This window comes from Echeneis naucrates, chromosome 15 (assembly GCF_900963305.1).
Source record: "Echeneis naucrates chromosome 15, fEcheNa1.1, whole genome shotgun sequence".
Taxonomy (NCBI): Eukaryota; Metazoa; Chordata; class Actinopteri; order Carangiformes; family Echeneidae; genus Echeneis; species Echeneis naucrates.
Genome location: NC_042525.1, coordinates 19,543,597 through 19,568,175, shown reverse-complemented (window position 1 = coordinate 19,568,175; position 24,579 = coordinate 19,543,597). Strand labels below are relative to the sequence as shown.

The 24,579-nt window shown below is 41.0% G+C and overlaps 1 protein-coding gene across 4 annotated transcripts in view; it reads left to right on the top strand.

The window, feature by feature from the left end:
- birc6 (baculoviral IAP repeat containing 6) overlaps positions 1 to 14,245 on the top strand; it is an 87,966-nt gene extending 73,721 nt beyond the window's left edge. For all 4 annotated transcript variants that reach the window (XM_029521945.1, XM_029521942.1, XM_029521944.1 and 1 more), the window contains 8 exons: positions 54 to 199; positions 1,879 to 1,989; positions 2,681 to 2,898; positions 4,995 to 5,156; positions 7,760 to 7,837; positions 9,533 to 9,721; positions 11,641 to 11,775; positions 12,887 to 14,245. In XM_029521945.1, coding sequence (XP_029377805.1) covers positions 54 to 199; positions 1,879 to 1,989; positions 2,681 to 2,898; positions 4,995 to 5,156; positions 7,760 to 7,837; positions 9,533 to 9,721; positions 11,641 to 11,775; positions 12,887 to 13,057 — 1,210 coding nt within the window. In that variant the 3' untranslated portion in view covers positions 13,058 to 14,245. The remainder of the gene's footprint in view (positions 1 to 53; positions 200 to 1,878; positions 1,990 to 2,680; positions 2,899 to 4,994; positions 5,157 to 7,759; positions 7,838 to 9,532; positions 9,722 to 11,640; positions 11,776 to 12,886) is intronic.
- Positions 14,246 to 24,579: the final 10,334 nt, after the last annotated feature.

Sequence of the window (24,579 nt, the reverse complement as noted above, 5' to 3'; positions counted from 1 at the left end):
GTTCACACAACATCCAGTTCTCCACTTTGATTTAAGGTTGATTTGTGTTGCAGGTCAAAGAAAGATAAGAGTAAAGGTGTAGTGAAGACAGAGAGCTCAGATCCAGAGCCCGAGGGTTTGACTCTGCTGGTCCCTGACATCCAAATGACGGCTGAGATAGTCTATACTGCTACTACCAGCCTGCGCCAGGCCAACCAGGGTACGTATTCAACATGTGTAGTTTTTATGTCATTACAGTCATAACCACAATTTTTCCTGCTGTTTGTTGCACTGAGAACATGTGTGGAATGAGTGCAACAGTTTTATCACCATGATTGAACCAAAAGCACAAAACAATTATATCACAGGTTCTAGTGGACAAGGTAATGGACCTCACATTGGAAAGTGTTGTATACATATTTAGATTTTGGGACCTTTAACTGCCTTTATTTTATTACCAGATATGCATCTCTAGGGATCCTGCAGAAGCTCTGAATTTCTCTGATTCAATTTGCAGAATGTGATTTAGCATTGTCTGTGTTTTTTGATTTTAATCACTCTTCATAACAAGTCCCAACCATATAGGTCAACATCCAAAGTTCAACAGATCTTCAGAAAGACTGAATTCTTACAGCTGTGAATAACAGTATTCCAGCCCTTAAAGTCATGTAATGTGATATCTCTCACTCCTGTCAGATCAGTGATGAACCATGTAGACCAGAGGTCTTGTTCCACATTCTTTGTTATCTTATGAGATGGAAAACTCTTCTTAACCCTGGGGAGAAGAAGAACAATCTCTTTCATATGTACTAAATTTCAGTGAATGTAGATTTTTAAATGGCAGTCCAGAGATTCTTTTTGGTGACAATCAGCCACATTGAAGCATCACAATCAATGGCTTCGACATGATGAAACATTACACCTTCTTCACTACCTTGTTGCTACACAGACCTCAGTTACCCACCCCGAACCCACCAACCTTGCCCTTTTCCTCAGATCCCTCCAGAGAGTTTTTATGCTTGTTCCACAGAGTAGGACAGTATTGATGTACCTGTCCTGACATAGCAAGTAGAGACAGGGGCTGCTCTGCTCTGATGTGCATTTCTTTCAGTCCATATACAGTTTTTCACAGGACAGGTTGCTGTGGAGGAAGTCATCAAAAAAAAAAAAAAAGGGTATTGTTTGTGTGTAGGTTTTGTTTCTATGACAACAAATCACCAATGCCAGTCTGTCATACAACATATGACAGACTGGCATCTTCTCGTTTGCTACATATTATCTTTTGTTTGACATTGTTTTATTTATACGTTTTTTATTTTGATGAGCTCCTGACTAGGTGAATTTCCCCTTGGGGATCAATAAAGTTCTATCTATCTATCTATCTATTGTTGAAAAAGCACAATACTCAAATACTCAGCAGCATCAAGTGTCGCTGTGACATCACAGCAGGGCTGATGAGTTCTTTGCCTTCCTATTGGTTGGCCAAGAGGAAGCTACAGTGACCAAAAAAACTGCACTATTTGAAAAAAGACTATTATTAATTATAGCAAATTTAACAGCAAAACAACATAACAATGAGAGGTCAGGTTTTTGTTCTGTTTACCTCCCCCCCCAAAAAAAAAAAAAAAAAAAAAAATTCTGTCTCTATCTCTCTCTCTCTCTCTCAAGAGGCAGATGGCCGCCCCCCCAAGCTTGGTTAAAGGAAATTTTTCCTTGCCACTGTCGCCAAGTGCTTGCTCATGGGGGGATCTGTTGGGTTTCTTTAAATCATTTTATGAAGAGTTTGGTCTAGAACTGCTCTATTCGTAAAGTGCCATGATGTAACTTTGTTATGCTTTGGGGTGATACAAATAAATCTGATTTGATATTTAACACCCTGTAATCCCCATTCCTCTCCAGAGAGGAAACTGGTGGAGTCATCGAGGAAAGTTTCAAGTCGGCCTAAGCCTCTCTCCATCCTCCGCTCTCTGGAAGAAAAATATGTAGCGGCCATGAAGAAGTTTCAATTTGGTGAGTTTGTATGTTTGTGTGTGTGTGTGTGCACATTTTCATGTGTACATTTTTTGTTGTTGTTGGGTTTTTTTGTTTTTTGTTTGTTTTTTACCCATGTTTGGTTTCAGCATTTCAGCACAAACTCTGTCATCCAAAATTCCTCCCCTAGACCGTCTCCAATCCTCACATGTACAGGCTTCTCTGTCTCTGTCATCATGCCTTTGTAACAGAGCTCAAGAAGAACAAGAGCAGAGAAGATGATTAAGGCTGTGTTTGTATCCTGCTCATCTCTTTTCTCTTGTCCATCACTCTCCATTCAGTCATGTTGTGATTTATCTGTGATGCAAGTGATTGTGTAAGCAGCTTGATATCTGAACTAATCACAAGTGACTGGAGTGTAAACAGTGTTGTTCCGCTGTGTTCCACTGGACAGAGTTGAGAAAGCGAAGACTGGGGCTGTATTGCATTATCATTATTATTTTATCATCATTATACAGCAATCAGTACAGAGCAGAATGTTATTTTTAGCTTGAAAGGTTAACGACCAAATGTTTGACTGTAAAGCAAGAAACAGAACTGACTCAACACTGTTAAAATTCAAACTGATATCTAATCACTTTTTTTTTTTTTTAACCTGCTGGATTTGGCATCCATGTGACCTCAGCTGTTATGCAGGCTGGACTTTCACACACATTCTCTCTCCGTGCAGACACCTTTGAAATGGTTTCAGAGGATGAGGATGGAAAGATCATGTTCAAGGTGAACTACCACTATATGTCTCAGGTGAAGAATGCCAGCGATACAAACAGTGCAGCCCGATCCCGTCGCCTGGCCCAGGAGGCTGTTACCCTTTCTACTTCGCTGCCCCTTTCATCCTCATCCAGCGTCTTTGTTCGCTGTGATGAGGAGAGACTGGACATCATGAAGGTAACGTTCCTCAGTTGTGATAGGTCTGATACGACAGTATGATCAGTTCAGCTACCCTGACAGATGGGATTTGGGGAGAGGGGGTCTTAAAATAAAGACAACCATTCACTTCGTCCACAAAGAATGCCCCCGTTGGCCTGTGTTGTTGAATAGAACAAATCTGAGGAACCTTAGAACCAGGATGGTCACAACAAGGTCTGAAACATGGTTAAAGACAAGCAGGCAAAAAAGGCGGTGCCATCACAATACTACACAAATCATCATATGTCTACAGTCAGTGTCTTAGGAAAAATGCCATGATATTATCAGGTGGTGTGTGGTAGCTTTGTTTGTGGTCTGATTAATTAAAAAAAAAAAAAAAAAAGTTGGCAGTCTGTCAACATTAAATTTGTATTTATCGTCTTTTGCCTTCATTAAACAAATTCTGTATTATGTTGCTATATCCAGTGTTTTTACCGCAATTTATTAACAGCCCTTACTCATTACTACAGTGACATTTAATAAATGGTTCTCACCCTGCGAGTTTACCAATGGTATAATCTACTTTGCTAAATGTCAGAATTCTCATCTGATTTGCTCAATGTTGGAAAAAGACCACAATGAATAAAGGCATCATCACAGTCAAAGTAGAAACACAACAACACATCACTGCGAATTTTTTGTTAGCAAATATGTTCATAAATCTGTCAAATTAGCTTTTTCCCCAAGAATGCATGGCCCAGGAAGCAGCATCAACATGGAGGTCTTGTGGCTGGTGAGGAGGAAATCTCCTGATCTGTGAGGGATCACTTCATTATTGTACTGCATCCCTGCATCCTTGCATTAGTGCCCATTAGCACCCCACTCACTGCACTTATCTGACCCATCACAGTGGCACAATTGGTGTCATTTCTGTTTCAACACCTAATTCATCTGACTTTGGTGGGAAGTGCTGCAAAATGTTCATGTCAAAATAAATGTCACACATGAGTGGCATCTTGCAAGTGCAGTTACTGAGTCATTTCAGGGTTACCAGCCCTGACAACAGTGCTGCAGACTGTAGTGTTGGTTTAGACCAGGGTCAAGCTGTTTGTATTTCTCTCAAGGAAAAACTTTTCTCCTCCAGCCTTCCTGCCAGGTGTTGTTCAGATTCTCATCCGTCTTAGGTAACTGGACCCACTGCAGATGGGTGCAACATAAAGTGAAATGTATGCTTTACCTCATGTAAAGGCATCAAAGATTGTGTTTGTGATTTTATAAACAAAACTGATTTGTCTAATGAGACTGCTTGGGTCATACCTCCTGTTTTTGCCCACATGCAGCTGCTTACGTGGGCTGTTTTGTAGCTGGCTGATCACATCTGGATATCTTGTTGCTCCCTCTAAAGGACTCTCTTGTTTCTTTCATATTGTACACCCAGTGCCTGCTGTCTGTTGTGTGGTTGTGAGAGCCCCATCATGCTCCACTCAGCTCTGTCTCCACTCAAAGAAGCATCATATTAACTTTTGTGGGTTGTCCACATGTCCCGTAAGGTGTAAATATTGTGTCAAGTCATTGGTACAGATCAAATCTGCTTTTGGAACAGTTAATTCTGTCACAGGGTTACATCCTAAAGCTGCACAGTAGGTCTTCTTATTTGTAAGAGAGTAGTAGGGATATAGATATAAGGTAAGCAATGGCCTGTGGAGGAGAATGCCTGGGTGCTAATGTAAATTAGTCTCCTGCTGTTTTTACTTGTCTACAGTGTAAAACTTAACACATTGTCTATTTCCTGTTGTTCTGTAGCCTCTTCTCAGTCTTCAAATCCTGAATTCTCTTCAGTAATTATTACTCTGGGATTTAAATTTGACACCGCCTTCTGATTTACACTATTTATTTGTCTTCACATTGTCACCCTTACAACAGTTTATAATTGCTTGTTTGTTTGATAAATTTTCATCCATGAAGTCTGATCTGATAATTTCACAGTCTATTTATTAATTTTAGAATTTGCCTTTTTTCTTTCATATTTACTGACATTAGTTTGTCAGCCTTTTTTTAATTAACCCTTTCAGTATGGGATTGCTGCACCTTCTCACAGTGTTTGTATTGAACCCTTACCCCTTGTATGTTCATAGGTTCTTATCACAGGTCCAGCGGAAACCCCATACGCAAATGGCTGCTTCGAGTTCGATGTGTATTTTCCACAGGACTATCCTAACTCTCCTCCGCTGGTGAACCTTGAGACGACAGGTGGACACAGTGTGCGTTTTAACCCCAACCTCTATAACGATGGGAAAGTGAGTAGAGAACCACTCAGCCACTCTATTGTTGACAATCAACTTTAACATAATCAACACACACTGTAAATATTCATACACTAGATTATTCTAGTAGTCACTGCAGTCTACAAAGGACAATAACTAATATATTTAATTTTGTAGCACTGTTTAATGAAATTTTTAAATTGGACTGAAAACATGAGCCATCTGACAATAAATCTGCTTCTAAAGGCCAACACTATTACATTTCTAATGAGGTAGGTAAACTGGTAAATTATTTAATTTTTTTATTTTAATTCTCTGTTGCTGTTGGTCAGAGCGGTATTGGAGTCCATATTTATCCTGTTAAAATATTTTGAGGTATTTTGAGGAGAAATGTAGATGCAACTTTCCCAAATATAATTTATAAAATTGAATAATATGGATCCATGGAATTATTTGACAAATGGTTTAACTGTGATAGCTTCTGTCCACCTCTGCTTTAAATTCATGGATGCCACTTGCATGTGTCTGTGCCAATAAAATATGTAAGTTTAGCACAATGAGCGGAAAATGCACGCACTAATGTCTCTAATGTTCACACATGAGAGGTTTTCAGAGATGTTAATGTCATCACTTTGAGCACGAAAATTTTATCCGTTTTCATTTATCTGTTTTCCAGCCAACCTTTCTAAGCTGTTGTATTTCTACAAATTGTTCCTAACTCTGTCAGAGGAAAGGCTTTTGTAGCAGACATCAAATAAATCAAAGAGGATGAATAGGGATGTTAAACAATGAATTCACAATGGATTCATTGTTGATAAGAATTCAATAGGGCTGGACAGTTAATCGGATTTCAATTTTGGCTTTCCATGACCAGCAAAATATCATAATCAAAGTAAAGGAATGACTGTGCTGCATGGCATGGTGTACCTTTGCCGCACAAGCAAAGCACCCATCTTTTCCATCAAGCTTTGTACCCTGTCCCTCCTGTTTGGGGAGCAATGTGTGTGTGCTTGAAGTGAGTTAAAATGGTAGAAAGGCAACCTTTGGTAGATGGGAGAGGTAAAATATCTTCTTTCATCTGTAAATACTTTGGTTTCAAGTTTAAGGAAGTGGTGTGCAAACTCTGTCGTCCTGTTGTATATCACATCTGCAAACTAGTTGCTTTTCGGCAAAATCAGCCAGATGGACGGGACACACAGCACTTAGCTGCACCGCTGATACAGAGGAGAGGAGGTAACATTAGTGCCTAACGTAACATTGCATTACACTCTCAAACTCGCAGGCCAGATATGGCAATGTCTTATGGCCTTTTACATGATACAGAAATTATAACACAGTCTGTCATGACATCTTTTTTTATTGTATTGCGCTTTGTGAGTAGGTGTATAATTGCCCTAAATCACACAGATGCGTTGTGGGAAACGCATATGAACGTGATTGGTAGCATTCGCTGCATATCCTAGGGGCATATGCAAGTGTCCAACCTGTCTCATCTAAATTGGTTTGATATTGGATATTCGGCACATTCAGAAGACACTCATTCGACTTGTTATGCGTATCACCAATGTTTTTTGTTTTTTTTTCCAAACAACTTGTGACGTCTTCATAATCATCCAGGGCACACATCACAAGACAGTAATTATGAAAAAATCTTTCTCTGAGCTGATTTAATGCATTTTTGTGAATAAAACACTTGTGATGCATATCACCGAATTTTGTCAGACAACTCATGATGTCTTAATTTAACCTATCAGCATATGATTTTTGGAAGGTTGCCACCTTTTTCAGACCTTCTGAGTTTGCAGGTACGGTATATGTACCCCAAGGCAACACAGCCAATTTGTAACTATTTAAAGTTTAGTCATAAAGTGGTCTATGACCAGGTTTAAAGGAGGAAAAGGCACAAAATACTTCCTTATCCTATGAAAATGCCATTGTCTGTAGGCCGCTGTTTCCTAAATGGTAATAAATCATTTATTAATAAATATGATATACATTTTTTCCAGTATATCTTAAGTAATATTAAGCTTTTTACAGTACAGGCCAAAAGTTTGGACACACCTTCTCATTCAAATGAATGGGAAAGTGGGTCCAAACTTTTGGCCTGTACTGTATGTTTCAGGTAGAAAGAGCCTATTGTTATCAATCAAAATTCAAGTTCTCAAGAAAATCGCTGCTTATCCGTTAGATAACTGGCTGATAATGTGAACCAACTAATGATCATGAATAAATCGATAATTTGTATACCCAGTAGAGAAATTCAGTTGCAGCAACATGCTGCTGATTGTATTTGGGCCTCAGACATCATGTGGTGCAGTTCATCATTTAAGATAGTCCTGCTGAGAAAAAGTCTTTATAGGGCTGAAAAGCTAAAGTCATTGTAAGTGTTAACCAGCCCCGTTCTAAAAATGGCACAATAGCAACCATCTATTTATTTACATAGATTTTTAGATTTGATTTGATATTGCCATTCTAATGTGAATCAGTTTCTTTGCACACCACTACTGCAGAGAGCTGATGGCAGGTCTGCCACCAATGGAGTAGATTTTTTTATGTTAAACTCTGCTATATCTGACCTTGATATCTTTTTTTCTTGTGTGTTTCTGTCTATGTGCGCTCATGCATACGTTACCCAGGTTTGTTTAAGTATCCTTAACACTTGGCATGGGAGACCAGAAGAGAAATGGAACCCACAGACCTCAAGCTTTCTACAGGTGAGGATTCATCACAGCAGTCACTTGTCTGAATGACTGAGCATGGTCGTAGTCCCAGGCTACAGTTTATCACCGTCCTGTCTTTAGTCCGCCAGCAGCTATGTATCGAGTTTTGTGGTTTGGCAGGTGTGGTTGTCAGGATCTTTTTTAAAACCAAGTTATTATTTTTCTTTGTTGACAATCTGTTAGTGTTAAACCAAGCAAAAACCAATATAATTTGAACCTGGAGGTTATGCCTGTTTACACGCATCACTCATTTTGAAGTTAAAATCAGTTTACTTCATTGAATGTTTAGCCTGAAAGATTTGACTTGATTTATTTTATATTGATTTTATTTATTAGATCCAGTTTATGGTCTCATTCCTCATGAAATTCTCATGGGGTTCTAACCCCAAGGGGCTGGAATCTTTTTCTATTTGTGCCAACATTAGCAGCTGCAAGCAAAGTAGTAAGCAAGCAGCTGCTAACATTTTTACTCCCTGCATGCTTGGTTCTCGAAACATGGTTTTAAAACAAAGCCAATCATGTTTAGGGGAAAGACTGTGACTTTTTGCACTGATATCTGTCACAATTGATTTTATATAAGATTTTAAAATCGGTTTATAAGGACTAATAAGTCTACAGGAGTAAAACTTGGTGACAGCATCCCAAGGCCTGTTTTGCTCAAATTCTAGTGCTAAACTATGAACTAAGATGGTAAGAATGTTTAAATTTGTGCATTTTCTCCTTCTCCTTTTCCCCTGTTAAGTCACTGGCAACAAGTGGCTTTGCAGTTGCTGGCCAGATGTTAACAAAACTGACTGATTGGCCAATTGAACTGATTAGCTCAGAGCTCTTTTCACTGTCTAGCTGAATAGTTATAATGCTCAATAACACCATTTTATGTAATTTATGGGTAAAATAAGATTATTTTTTTTTTGACCAAGTTTTTTTTTTTTTTTTTATAAAGAATCTTTATTCAGTTTCAAGATGTTGGGCACTCTGTGACTCAAGGGCCAATTGGATATCCAGAGTGGTGCAAAAGATTTTTGATAATCACTCAAGCTTATGCACATTGTACTAAAACCTTCAGCACTATTTAATTGTTACCTCCATTGATTACCATTCCATATAGCACACTGTAAATCAATAATAGAAAAAGGTGGTGGTTGAAGAGACAGACGAGTATGCAGGAATGAAGCTCATCAGCTGACATAGATATTGGCCCTGAACTGTAGAAACCCAGTTGAAGACCAACAGATCACATCAGTTGGAGTTCAGTGATATCCAATTGATGGAACATTTTCCAGTTCATCCAGCTGGCAGGATCAGCAGACTGGCCTCCAAGCCCAGTTGTGGCCTCGAACAGACAGACTGATGCAGGAGGATGTCCTCAGTCAGACAGGCCAACATTAATCAGGCTGTGAATAAAAAATATATTGAAGGACATATCTTTATAATGCCAAAATATTCCATCTTTGTTATACTCTGTCCTAAGTGTCTACCGCTGCCAAATGATTTCACAGACTAGATATTAACACTGCCAATAATATCTAGATAATTCACCAGATGTTCAGTATTGTACCGAGCCGGTTGGGAAAATGACCCATATGCAAATGTTGTTTTCATCCCAACTCTTCTGGAAACCAAAGGTGGCTACCTACTCTGTGATCAGTGGTGTTAATTGTCTTCCTTCCATTTCTCTCTCTGTTGTAGGTGCTAGTGTCAGTGCAGTCCCTCATTCTGGTGGCTGAGCCCTATTTCAATGAGCCAGGGTATGAGCGCTCCCGTGGGACTCCCAGTGGCACTCAGAGCTCAAGGGAATATGATGGCAACATCCGGCAAGCAACCGTCAAATGGGCCATGCTGGAACAGATGCGGAACCCCTCACCATGTTTCAAAGAGGTAACTGCACCGCAAAAGATGACAGACTCCAAACCTGCCAGACCATGTTGGTTTTGTCTACTTTGGTGGCACACTGCAGTGAAAAATCGATTCAGTTTGATGAACTGACGCCTAACCATTCACAAAGGAAGGACAAATCATGAGATTATCAACCAACAGAAAACTTTTTCATTTCATAAGAATCCCTCCTTTTTGTCTTTTCATTTTCCCTGAACCTCAAGCAAAACAAACCAAACAAACAAAAAAAAGAAGATTAAACTGGCATTGGAAAGTGTCTGGTTTCTTCAATTTTCAGTTTTCACACTCTCCAAAAGATAATACTCATTCAGATACTTGAGCTCAAATTGGAAGCTATTGGTATAGTAACCAACTTAGCAGAACTGAGTTTTCAGTGCCAAATAATTTCTCAGATGTAACATATCCTTAGGAGGGATGTGGTCTGAGAGCCATCCATGTGTGTAAAATAACAGGATTTGTTAAAGTCCACAGCCAACAAATCTGGCTTATGTTAGCTGCTTAGTCTCTTCAGTCCCCAACTAACAAATCAAGTTCTAAAATTGTACAAACAATGTAAACAGTAATATAAGTGAGATTCAAGACAAACAGGGGTTAATGCTGAATGTGTGGTCACCTTTGGTCAATGCATAAACCATGATTTTGTAGAACTCTTTCTTCTTTTCGTCCTTGCCAGTCAATCAGTTTACATCGTTTAGATCTGTCTCATTTTAACATGAATACAAAATTATCACAAGAAATACACATCTGTCTTTCTCTACGAATGTCAATCCGGATTCCAGACCAGGAAAGAAAGGGCTACCTCACCTCCACCAGGGCTGTTTGGGGACACTTTCTAATTAGAAATTCCCCTCATATGAATTTCTTGGTAGATGACATTGTCTGGAGGTTGGCCCATCACTCCTCCTACCTCTCTTCCTCACAGTCCTTCTCTTTTATATAATACTTTTATTGGTCTGGTGAGATGGATAGTGCCTTTGAAAATGAATCATTCAACCTGGTAATTCAGAGAGAACTCATTCAGAAGAGATCACATATAAGAAAGGACTGTGGAGAAACATGAAAAGGTTTCTGAATATACAGTACATTTTGAACTGAAATTGTATTAGTTTTTAAGTGTAAAATCTTTGCTTTGTCTTGTTACAAGTTGAAAAAAAATATATATTCCCTTTAAAAAATTGAAGTTCTTCAATTTCTTACATTTATTTTCTATACCTACATGAATGCTATTGAACAAGATAGTCTATTTTCAGTGTCTTATACATTATACAGTTTGTTGTGTTTGACAGTGCTTTTATAAAACCTGGCAGAGGAAGAGAAGACTCAAACAGTAAAATAAAAAATGACTGTACATGTGAGCCACACCTCTGTATGTGAGCTCTGCTCTTCGCGATATCCACTTTCATCCTTGTTTATCACACACTGGAAACCTTGAAACAGCCAAGAGGGGGGGTGGCGGGTTTGCTGGAATGACCAAAGACAGAGGACAAGATGGGAAGTAACGACCAAGATGGAAGGAAGATGGCACCTGCAGAGGGAGGTATAGGAGAAGAAAAGAGATTAAATTGGCTCCCAGTCTCTCCCTCTGGCCTCTTTGCCTCCTCTCTGCAAATCAGCAGCCTCCTACTAATTAATAACTAATTAATTCCCTCTACTAATAGAGCAGCAGCTACACCCACATTCAACATGGCCCTCACTGCATGCTGATGACCCTGGCGACTGTTGCTAGGAAGTCAACTGAGCTAACTTACTGTGGGTGTGAAGAGTGATATTGATATTGATGACGGACATCAATTGTACACCTCAGTCACAAATCTCAATCACACACCTCTATACCCTTGAGCACACACACCTCTGTCATGTCTGCTGTCATGTGACTCGTCTTTGCTGTCATGTGATTACAGGTGATCCACAAACACTTCTACCTGAAGAGGACAGAGATCATGTCTCAGTGTGAGGAGTGGATTGTTGACATCCAGCAGTATAGCAGTGACAAGAGGGTGGGCCGCACCATGTCCCACCATGCTGCTGCATTAAAGGTAACTCAGGGTGTCTCATGTAAAGTGATGACTATCGCTTTACATGATGCCACCAAACACAGATGTATTCAGGACATGGCCTACAACTGTCACAATCCTTCAGCCAAGCCCTCTTAAACTGGAGCCAAGATCAGAGGTGTCTTACTTGGGCTAAGGACAAAAAGGGCTGAACATTTGCTGAGTGGTCCAAAGTCCTCTTCACAGAACAAAGTACATTTTCCATTTCATTTGGAAATCAAGATTAGAGTCCGGAGGAAGAGAAAAGAGGTACAGAATCCAGTTGCTTTTCCACTGTCAGTGGTGGTTTGGGGAGCCATGTTCTCGCTGGTGTTGGCCCATTGTGTTTTAACAGCTCCAAGGTCAATGCAGCCGTCTACCAGGAAGTTGTAGAGCACTTCATGCTTCTCTCAGTTTAATGGAGATGCTGATTTTAATTTTAGGACTCAGAACCTGCCCTAACTTTCAAAAGTACCAGTGCCTGGTTAAAGGACCAGGACCTAAACCTTGTAGAGAATCTATGGAGAATCAGGGCATCCTGGGCTTCCATAACACCTCAGCAGTGCCTCAGACTGATCGCCTCCATGCCACGCCCCATTGTTGCAGTAATTCATACAAGATTCACCCTGACCAAGTATTAAATTCTGCACATCTTCATACTTTTCAGTAGTCAAACATCTCATCAAAAAATCTCTCTGCACTTAAACACAACACAGCTCATAAACGTTGATTCGGCTGCAAGGGACAATGGACCCTCAATAGACCACTTTAATTCACATCCCCAACACAAAGAAGCTTACAACTACACAAATACACACAGTCAAACACTTTAACCCACAGACTGAGTTCTTCTCTAATCTTCCTCTGGCATTAAATAAATACAGTTAATCCTCACTGTAAATAACTGAGCTCCATTGAAGAGAGGCCTTAGCACAGCCAGACGTTTCACACAGCTCCACATCATTTCTCACCTTTTTGCCTCACTGTTTGTAAGTAATGTTTTTATTTTTATTTCCTTCCTTTAGAAGCAGATCATTTGTTATTGTCAATATTATTATTGTTATTAATATTTTAAATCAAGCTTTGTGTGTGTGTGTGTGTGTTTTCCCTGCAGAGACACACAGCTCAGTTGAGAGAGGAGTTTCTGAAGCTGCCCTGCCCTGATGGTCTTGAACCAGATGGTGACGAGTTCTCAGTGAAGAGTGCTGCCCTCATCCTTAAAGAGCTGCCTGGTCAGGACGCTGAGAAGCCGGGCAGCAGCCAGGACAGCGAGGGCCAGCTATGAGTCCCTTCCCTCTCCCCTCCCCTTCTCACTCCGATGCCTGTTCCTCCCAGCATCTCCAAACCTCTCCTCTCCTCATTATGATTACTGCTTTTGAAAAGACTCTACTGCTTCAGAGCAGAAACCGCCACTTTGTCAATATTTGTATGTAAAGATCTAATGTGAGAACAGCAGAGGTAGGGAGGAGAGACAAGACGAACTCTGAACTATGCTACACTCTTACTGATAACAGTCGACAGAAACTTTTATTTACCTGTACAAGAGTGTAAACATTTTGTGCTTTTTCCAATTGTGAAATAACCCTTGATTGGTATGTTATTAAACTTGGTTATGTATACATAATGGAAGAGGAAGATTACAAATTATATAAGGGAAAGTACCTTTAGAGAAGAATGTTTACTGAATGTTAATTTACCCTTTTTTTTTTCTTTCTTTCTTTTTTTTTTTTTTTTTTTTTGACTGTTAGACTGAGGAACGCTGTATCCAACGATAGAGTGGTCATACTATTTAAAAAATTTAAAACAAATGAGTGAGTAAAGAAATATCACACATAATAGAATCTGAGATAAAAGCCAGTCTGGTCATCACCTGCTTCATTTGATTTCTCCAGGATCATATCCACTGAATAAAGGCTGACATGGAAGTTCTTCATGTTCTGTTCTCCAAATTAAAAAGCACCATGCTCTGGATAAACACTTTCTGCTTCCAAGAACCTCTCCTCCACTAGCCTGGGTGTAGATCGTGAGACTGAGTGTCAGAGCTACATCAGAAATGTACTTTGAAGGCTTGTGCATGTTTGTGTGTTTTTTTGTGCGTGCGCAACAATCCCCAGTGAGATACAAAGTTGTGCTGTGCCTTTGATCTACACCACACCACCAAATACCCCCGACAGAGTACCTTTATTGGTGTCTTTGCTTTTTCTACAAATTGATAACTTTGCTCCTTCTTACACAAAAACTGCTTTAAACTTTTTTATTTTGTTGAACTCCAATGAACAAAAAAGTGCACTTTCTGTTTTGTTCACTCCTTACAACAGTCACATACTCATTTTGCTAGGGTATTAAATGGAGCTTGAAAGTATGAATTGATTGTGCAAATATTTCTTTGTGCGTCACCATTGGTGAGCGCAAGATGAGACTAAACGTAACACATTCAACATCTTCAGTTATTTTATTAAATAACTCAAATTACTCTTTTCTTTCCTGTTTTTTTTTAAGCCAACCTCAGGAAACATGACAACTTAAATACTTTGCTCTAGAGCTGAATTTTAAATATTCATGATCTAGCAATCTGTTTGTCTTAAGGTTTAGATAAACTTTGTCAAGACTTTATGATGAAGATGATAATGTTAAGGCTCACAAGATTAGCGTGTTAGCATGGGTGCATTCGGTTAACACAGAACAAAAAGTAAAAATGTGGTTGCTGGTTGTCGTATGACGTGAGCCGGGCCAGTGCACCAATTCATCAAATCCTGATTTTAAAGTCTTTTGTTGCAAGAAGTATTTCATCCCTTTGCTATACTTTGCTGCATCCTTTTGCGTTTTCTAACTGACAACCCCAATAACAGGTTTGTGTTTAATAACCTGTTGGAGTAGAGCTCACTTCAGCCTCAGTGATGATTCATTCTTCACCACCGTCTGAACAGACTGGGGAATTCCAGCTGCTATTGGGTGAGTGTGAAGGGTGTGTCCCCCTGGATAAGTCATCACTCCATCAGCAGTTCACTGCTGCAGGCCATTTAGAGTCACCAATGAACCTAACCTATATCTCTTTGGACTGTGGGAGGAAGCCACATAGAAGGAACATGTAAACTCCACAAAGAAAGGTCTCAGGCTCTTACTGTGAGGAGACAGTGCACTGTGCTTCCATGGTGTCACATTACAGTCACAAATTCTTTTTTCTCCTGCATGAGAAAATCAGTGGGACACTTGTTCCTGAATAAGGCCGTACAGTCCCTCCTGGAGTTTTAGTTCCGTATATAGTGGATAGCCGTCGTCAGGAGCTTTCTAGACCCCCTGGGGGCCCCACAGAATGATGATGAATGTCCAGGACAATGGCTTAGCAAAAAAACATTTTATTAAACAATCAACATCTAAAATAACTGTAAACTGAATCCAAACTTTACATACAATAGGTAACAGAAAAACAAACAATTGAAATAACATTTTTCTGAATGCTAAAAACATGAAAAGAATAATGAATTGAAGAGGAAAGGAAGAACTTAAGACTTGCTGTGACACCTTGGTCATATATCCCCAGTCCAATAGTAGTGCTTTGCGCATTTGATTACGCAATAGCGGGCACCCTGTTTCTCTCCATGCGCATTTTGATGGGTTGCAATTACTTCAGAACAATATCAAAACAGCCACGAGAAGCCGTCTGTCCGAGGCAAAGGTACAAAATATAATGACAATCGCCTCTGCAGCAACCTCACTTGACGCATTTGATTACGCAATAGCGGGCACCCTGTTTCTCTCCATGCGCAACGCATATGGCCACCGTTGATGCTTTTAGTGGCCACCGATGTCATTGCGGGGACATGTGGTGTTGACGTGATGAATGTTTTCTCTCATGCCTTTATAAATGCATCATTTAGTTTGTTCTAACTAAATTTGCATTAAAAGCGAATAAATGAAAATTAAATGCTATGGCCTGTCTTTATTATAATTAAAAAACGACCATTAAAATGACGGATAAAAATAGATTATGACGGATTTTTTAACCTGTCTGTCAAAATGATGGACAATGAAAAAGTCAAGCGCAACCTCTGCTGCTCACTTTCTCATCCGTCCTTTACGTTGGCCTGGATGTTAACCAATACATGACCAGGGGGCAGCTCAGAGTCAAATGTTTATGACAACAACAAACTTAAACAAGCATGGCGACTGTGGAGGAGGTATTGATAATGTATATATTACATAATATATTTGTTGTGGGCTCGAACAAATCTGTCCCGCATCGACCTCCACTTCTCCTTCGCGACCGACCGACTGACATTTGATTGTCTCCCGATCTCCTTCCAGCTGTTCTGTAACATTTGTTCATCCCGGTGTCCAGCCGACGTTCTGTCGTAAATGTGCTGAAAGTTCCTCACCAACTCGCCCAACCTCTCTTCAAAAAGTTCCGCCGGTGTTATTTCTTCTTTGTGACCGGAGCCCGGCGACGTATCGGACAGTGACAGTCACACCGCCCCCACGGTTGCAGGTGGTACCGCTCCGTTTGGGGGCGTGTCCGCGTATCCAGAAACACTGACAAAAGGCTGCCAGCGTATCCGTATGCGTATTTAATGTTGAGGATAAATGGGCCTTTTCACGCTGCAATGACAACGCATCAGAAATCTCTCTTTCGCGGTTGTCGCTGGCTAGTTGGTAGCAGGAAGCCCCGACAGACGGCTGAGATTGTTCCATTTCAGCGACACGTCGGGAATCTCCCGCCTACTGGCCGGCGTGACGCGCGGTCCTTGTCAAAGACACTGATGAAAAAAGTGAAGCGAACAGATCCCTCTGGGCACTGATTTCAACAGAAAGATGTTATTTATATATGGAAGACATAGTAACTGTATTTGCAGAAGTCAAGGCCCGCAAGTAGCAGTTTTAAGGAAAAGAGAAAAAAAAAAGCAAGACGCTTTCCCAGGGGTGCTACAGATGGCGCCACAACCAGGTCCTGAGAAAGCTGGCAGAGATCTTGGGAGAGGCGTCGACAGGGCAGCAAAGGACCAACACCAGCTTTGTCACAAGGTGGGGGACAGAAATATGCCAGGCCAGGAGAGTGAGGGTCGACCTCGGCAGGCAGCTGCGGTTCCCCACAGAAATCACCTTCACATCTCTCCGCCCTGACATTGTTGTGTGGTCCTCAAAAGCAAGATCAGTGCATCTCACAGAGCTTGTGATACCACTGGAGGAGGGAATTGAGGCGCCTATGAGCGAAAAAAGGCCAAGCACTTCGAACTAGCCACCAAGTGCAAGTAGGCAGGCTGGAAGACCGCCACCTGCCCAATAGAGATCGATTGCTGAGGCTTTGTGGGGCTATGAACAACATGCCTCTTAAGGGACGCAGAAGTGACCGGGAAAGACCTGAAAAAGGCAATGAAAGAGCTGGCGGAGGAAGCTTTTGGCCCTGGCTGAGAAGGAAGGACAAGAACTGGGGAAAGAACATCTAACCCCAACAACAGCCGCAGGGGGTGACAGGGAGACGTCCCAGCCACTGCCTGGAAGTCTTTGAAAACATTGTGGCTACAGACTCTGTGCTTTCTCTTACTTTCTCTGGAGTTGGTGAAAGACATTTTAGACCTTGCAGTGTACGTGGAAGTGGGACCTGCTGACCCAAAACATTTAGCGTGTAAAGCAAAGGAATTTACTGAAGCTGTTGCCATTATTTTCACACTTTCTGACCAAGATAATGACCACAAATTTAGAGTAAGTACTCTACCGCACACAACAACACACACAAAGACCAGGACGTTTGGCGTTAAACATCCCGACTGCAGTTCTGGGGCACCAACTTCTTTCTGCTAAAACAGCTTGTTCAGAGTGTCAAATAAGACTATCATGCAATAAAGCGGTCTGAGGTATTTACACTAAATTCATGAGTTTTCACATTATGAATTGCTGGTATTGTTTGGATATTACGCCTAGTCTAATATTACTCATTGTTTATGGGTTTTGGTTTCGTTTTGTTTTTTTTGCAAGAGGTGTGCATGTTCCAGGTAAGAATATGGCCACGATGTATAATGTTCATCCTACCTGTGATTATTTTTCCATAACAATCGGCTCATTCTACATTGTTGCCATATTATTACCTGAAATATGCACACCTCTTGCATTCAGATGACCACGCATTAGCTTGTAGCCAGTGTTTGGATGTCTTCTGTGGACATCACCTACAGCACGGTCTAACGGTCATCACTCATGTCAGAACCAGAATGAAGGGAGGACTCAGACGCAGAGATAGAACAGAGCAAAGCAGGATTCTGTTCGCAGGATTCCCCTCTTCACAAAGCGACAAAATAAAAGGCTATAAAACCTCCTATGGCTCTGAAATTCACGGCGTTTCAATTCAAAGCTTCAAATAAACAGGTTATAAAGATGAAAAAATAATGATCACTCCAAATGGAGGAAATATCTACACACACACACACACACGATCGAAACTACGTGACTGACTGACCAAACAAAAGACACCCCAATCAGAGAAAACCTAATCTAAAAGGCTAAACTACAAATCACTCCTAAATGCTGGAAAACTACGTAACTGACTGACCAAACAAAAGACGCTCAAATCGGAGGAAAACCTAATCTAATCTGATAAAGCTAAACTAAAAATCACTCCTCAATGGGGGAGGCCAACTAATCTAGGGAAAAAGAACAAGAACGAAAATTCATCCCAAAGGAGGAAACTAAACGGTGGACTAACCAGACTGAGCTCTAAAAATTACAAACCAAAATCACTCAGAGGAATCTTCAAACAGAGCAGGTACAGGGACAATAACGATGGCTGTGGTGAACGCACGAGACGAAACACTCTGGCACCAGACAACGGGAGACGCAGACTATAAGACACGTGGGCAATGGGAAACAAGAATCAGGGAAGACGATCCGACTGGTGACACGAGGAACGGTAAATGGCCTGAAACAAGAGGAGGTTTACTTATCAAAATAAAACAGGACATTACAAGACAAGACACAACCCAACTTGACCTCTCCGCGGTATGACAACTCACAGCTGAATACAGGTCTGTCTTTCTGTACTAAAAAAAAAAAAAACAACATTCATGAGCAGGGGTCTGCAACCTTTAGCACTAAAATTGCCATTTGGGCCCATTCCCACCAAATTAAAACTCACTAAGAGCCACAAAACCCATTTGGCCAGTAAATTGAAGCTATTACAAATAGTTTCCTTCAACTTATGCTTTATGAGAGTGTGTTACCTTTATTAAATATAGTATGAACAGAAAATGGCTGACTTTTTTTACACCAAACAAATTATTTTGATTTCTGAAAGAAACAAAAGACACCCCTGAAATTATATTTTTTCAACTAATGCCTGTTCGATTCATTGTAAAATCATAATATAAAATTAATAAGGGCAAACATAAAATGCCAGTTTAAATCATGTGCCGTAATTTTCTTCCTCAGGTGATGATCAGCAGACAATTGCCAACCTGAATATGAAACACAAATACAGTACATCAGTTCAGCTGTGAGCAATGTTTGCTTTTTATGGAGCTCATTGTGGAAAGAAATCTGCTTGCACAGGTATGTGGATCCAAACATCGACAGGACTCCAAATGCTGGACTTTGGCTACTGTGAATTTCCCCTGAATGGACCTCACTGTCTTCACTGACTGACTGACTCCTTGTATAAGACCTCATATTTTTCCAGTAAAGAGGTCTTTTGCATATTAAATGTCTTGGTGTCCTGAGTCTTCATCTGAGTCCCAGTTTGATACAGAACCTTTACAGTATCTGCTGCACAGATACTGCACATACCCATTATAAACTTAAAGATTCAAGTTTTTTTTTATTGTTTCTTTATTTTTATAAACTTTTTATAACTTCATATAGTTAGTTTGTTGACTGGGTGATGTTGATCCCTGCAAGGCGTTTCTGCCTGCTGCACCTACAACGGTACCTAACGAAACAGCTGCAGGTTCCTCAGCTGGGAGCCATCCTCGGGTGGTGTTTTGCCCTTTTAATCACCAGAACACCTTGGGATGGAGGGGCAGCGGTCAGGGATGTCTCCCTGCCATTCCCTGCAGCTGGTACTTGATGAGTACTATGTGGCATCTTGCTTTTCCCAGTTCTTGTCTCTCCTTCGCAACCAGGGTCAAAAGTTTCCCTTTTCTGCTTCTTCCGCACATTGTTTTAAGATGATCTTGATTTTCCCTGCTGTGAAGTAAATGTCCTTCAGGAAGTGGAGATTTGAGCAGCCTACAAAGCCACGGCAGATGACTTCAAAAGGTTAGGTTGGTGCTCGCCAGCCTCTCTCCTGACACTCTGCCGCTAGGTCAGCATACCACATCTTTTTCCTCTCATATGCCTCCTCATTTCCCTGTTCCCAAGGGACTGTCAGTTCAACCAGCAGGGCACGCTTCTCAGCCACTGAACACAGGACAAAGTCTGGTCTCAGTGAGGTGATGGCGATGTCAGTGGGGAACCAAAGCTGCTTGTCGAGGTCTGCTCTCATTGAACAGACACCTCCAGGAGTCAGGGCTGGTGTTCTCACTTGAGGATAATTCTTCACAGGTTGTCCTGCTAAAACAAACTGAACGGGCTGCCTTTGCTAGGGTTTGGTTTTGTTGGCTAGGATCCTCATGCTCTCTGTATGTTCTGCCAGTTTCCTCAGCAGCAGGTAGTGTCGCCATCTGTATCGACCCTGGGCCATGGCTGTCCGGCAGCCACACAGGATGGGATGTAGGTTTTCTGGGGCTGTTCCACACAGATCACACTTCTCTTCTGCGTCATACCATCTTGTCAGGTTTGTAGGGCTAGGAAGGGTGTCATACGTGGCCCTGATCAAGAAGCTGAGTCTTACCTGGGGCAACTTCCAAAGGTTGCTTCACCCCATTGACCTGGGAAGAATGCCCTCCCACTTCGTCCATTCGCCTTGCTGGCACTGGCCGACGGAAATCCCCATGAGTCTGTCTTCCTCCATCCTTTGTGACAACCATGGTTTTCCTTTGTCTCATGGATGCATTAGACCAACGCTTCTAAGGCTCCCCCCACTTGAAGCCACATCTTCCTTGCTGGGTTGTCTCTAATACCTCTTGGTGTTTTAGCCTGGAGATGGTGTTACCCACAAATTCTTCTGCCTTCAAGGCTCTGCCTGTTCGGATATTTACTCCTGCAGTCCTGACCAATTGGTCACTTGACTGCCTGAGTTCCAGCACCAGCCTAGTCTTCACTAGCCTGTATCCAGTGTAATACTCTTCAGTTGTAATACTGGAGAGCATTCCTTTCAAACAGAGCAGCACTGGAGAGGCACCTTGGGAGTCCTTGCCACTTCTTAATGTAATTGTTGACGGTATCCAGTGTGTCCACTGTTGTTGCTGTTATTTCACACATCTTTAGTGGCCACATGATGTGTTGGTAGAGCGTAGATTGGTAGCAACAGACCTTAAATTTGCCAGGAAGATAACTCTGGTTGATTCTCTTCAGGCCCTCCATCAGTTGGTTTATGATGGTGTCTGCCATGTGCCTGTCTGTGAGATCAGCTGCATACTCTGCCAAGGCTCCTAATTGGTTGGTCAGCAAGCACAGAAATTCTCTCTCCTGCCACCTGGAAGGAGACTGTCTCCAGCTGTTTACCTTTATGGTAAACTTTATTCATCCTGGCCCATGATAATAGTTTTTCAAGCCCCTTGAGCAGCCTCACTGTGCATGCTGCTGTCTGCAATAGTGATGAGTGTTACATCATCCATGAAACAGCGGTGGGGTGGCAATCGCTGGTCTGCACTATTGCGCACTCCTCTGACCATTGTTCTTGTGCCAGTCAAGATGACCTCAAATGTGGCTGTGAAGAGGACGGGTGAAATGGAGCAGCCCATTGCTATTCTCACGCCTAAATGTTGCCAGTCTCTATGATGTTCTTGACAGGAGCAGGCACATAAAAGAAATCTACGACAAAACTTATCAGTTGGTGGGGAACCAATCCATATGTGTTCTCCAGATCTAGCCATGTTGTATGGAGGTCTTTCTTTTCTCTCTTGGCATATTGGATATGAGCAACCTGAGAAACCCGAAATTCCTGCTTTCTAACAGTTTGTGTCGATGTACTTGTTGTTTAGCAGGTACTTGGTCATCCTTTTGGCGATAACTACGAAGAAGATCTTCCCTTCTACACTTAGCAGTGCTATGCTCTGAAACTGGCCAATGGTGGATGACTCCTTCTCTTTGGGAATCAAAGTGGCCACAGCTCTACACCAGTCTCTTGGGATGTTCTGTTGTTTCTAGAATAGCCCTTATCAGTTTCTGTAGCTCTTTCAAGACCTGGGGGCATCTTTTATAGAGCTTATATGGGATGCCATTTGGCCCAGGGTGGAGCTTGACCTCGCTCTTATGACATCCTCTACTTCACTCAGCTTAGGTGGAACCATTTCAAACTCTTCATTCAGGGGAGGTGGTTGGAGAACATAGCCGTTGAGCCCAATGGAAGATGCCTTTCTGGGTCAGACATCTGCCTCTTCGCATGGTCTTCAAGATTGTCTTTGGTCATGTGCTGCTCTTTTTCTGCTCCAGCAGTCTTCTCGCCATCTTGTAGGGGTTCTTCAGGAATTTTGGGCACTGACTCTTTCCTTTTTCTCCTCTTCATAATGCATTCATGATATTATAGACTAAAAATTAGTCAAATTGAGCATGACTCTGCTCAAGAAGTATGAGATTTGAAATAGATAAAAACTGAGATGCACAGACAAGATTTTTGTCAATGTTTTAAAATTCAAACGGAGTCTGTAGCTGAAAGTATAGGAAAGCAGTTCAGGTTTTAAAAAGCCAGAAAATTTGAGTTAAACTACACACAGTTACACAAATGTAAAGGGAATCCATTAGTTTTTTGTGGCTCTTTTTTTCTGTTTGCTGCCAAAGAAGTTTATTCCTTAGAGAAAAATACATAGCACACTGATCAAATACTTTAATGTTTTTTTATGTTTCTCTGTATGATGTGTGTCTGTTTCTCAGTGTGTCAGAATGTACATACATATGTGTATGTGCATGCGTGTGCGTGTGTGTATGTATGTGTGCATGCGGGTCAGTATAATAGTTTATAAACTGCACTCACATTAAGGGAGTCTGTCATAAAGTCATTGCTCATTGCTGTGGGATTTTATTGTCTGTGTCTTTCTGTGCATATATATGTGTGCGTGTGTGTCCAACGGTAATGTACGAACAAAGTAAACAACATGGACTCTAACCCTTTTTTTGTGTTTGTCTATGTTTGTCTGTGTGTTTGTAACCTGTCTACCAAAGTCATGTATGAACAAAGTGAACAACCTTGATTTTAACCCTGTGTGTGTGTCTGTGTTGTGTGTGAATAGCTGTCTATGTATTTCTTTTATTGTCTGTAAGTCTGTATATGTTTCTGTGTGTGTGTGTCTGCAATAGTTGATCGGGTACTCTCAGAGCAGTCTGTGACTAAATCATGGCTTGCCCCTGCAACTGTTACCTGTAGCTCCAGGGTTGCTGTGACAAAGCCCTGACAGCCCAAAAACAGCTGATTTCTGGCTCAGTGAAGCCCTCAAACTGACCAGACAGTGACTGCTACAGCAAGTTCCATAAGCAGTGTATAGTTTGTGTTTCTAGAGCAGGGGTGTCAAACTCAAATTTACAGTGGGCCAAAATTAAAAACTGGGACGGAGTTAGGACAGCGATGTAAAAAAAAAAAAAAAAGGACAAAACAGACAGCTCTGTGTTTCTTCTGAGAAACTGGAGCAAATTAGAGAAATAAATGGCGAACATGTCCTTCAGAGGCTCACAGATCAATTTCTGTTTGACTCACTGTCAATGTGGACACATTGTCAGAAGCAGGACACGAATCTCTATTGCTTTGGAAAAGATGACGTGGCTAGCTCAAACTATGTGCCTTTGAGAAAAATGTATTAATATTTTTTCTGATAATTTTCCCCTCAGCTCTCCACTCCAGTGAAACTACATAACACTCTAACTCTATGCTTTCTGTGCAATACAAACTCATTATAAACTGAAAATTGGTCAAAATTGAACATTTGCTCCCCAAAAAGTATAAAAGATAAAAGAAGGAATGTGAAATATCCAAATCAGGTGTGCTGTAGCATGGAGAAATCTAAAACATGCAGGGCAGTATCCCTCCAGCACCAGAATTGATGACTCATGATCTGGAATATTTGTAAAAAGGATTTATTCAGCCGTTATGTGCAAAGTTGAATTGAAGCAGAGCATGTCAGCAGAATAATAATAATAATAATAATAATAATAATAATAATAAATCAAACACTAAATATTAGATCATAATTCATTGTCAATAGCTGATCGCACAAGTTAACTGCCTCAAAACGTGAATAAAAACCAGATAGTCCGTTTTTCTCTGCAAATATATGTACATAAATTATGGCTTATACCCTTTCATACCAAAATTAGCAGTTACAGTTTCTTTACTTTTGCGTCAACCTGTTAATAAAAGCAAATTCACCTCCCTTTGCGCCGTGAATGGAAATTTTCTTTTTGCTCCGACTGTCACACACAATTGTGAGAAGAGAAAGCCCTCACCACATCTACAGAGCACAAAAAACAGATGGAGGAGAAAAACATTAAGCTTTGAGCCGTTGAGAGAGAAAGAGTATAAAAAATTATATAGTGAATGTTATTATACAATTCGTTAATGGAGCATTTTTTTTATATATGTGTTATAATAATGCGATGCGATGTTTTATAATACAATATTAACGTATTAACGTTCGTACTTGGCATGTAGGCAATGAATGCAACATATAACACCTCAGCCCTGCGTTGAACGAGTCCGTATGCCAGTGAAAGCAGTCTTCGTTTTCCCACAAT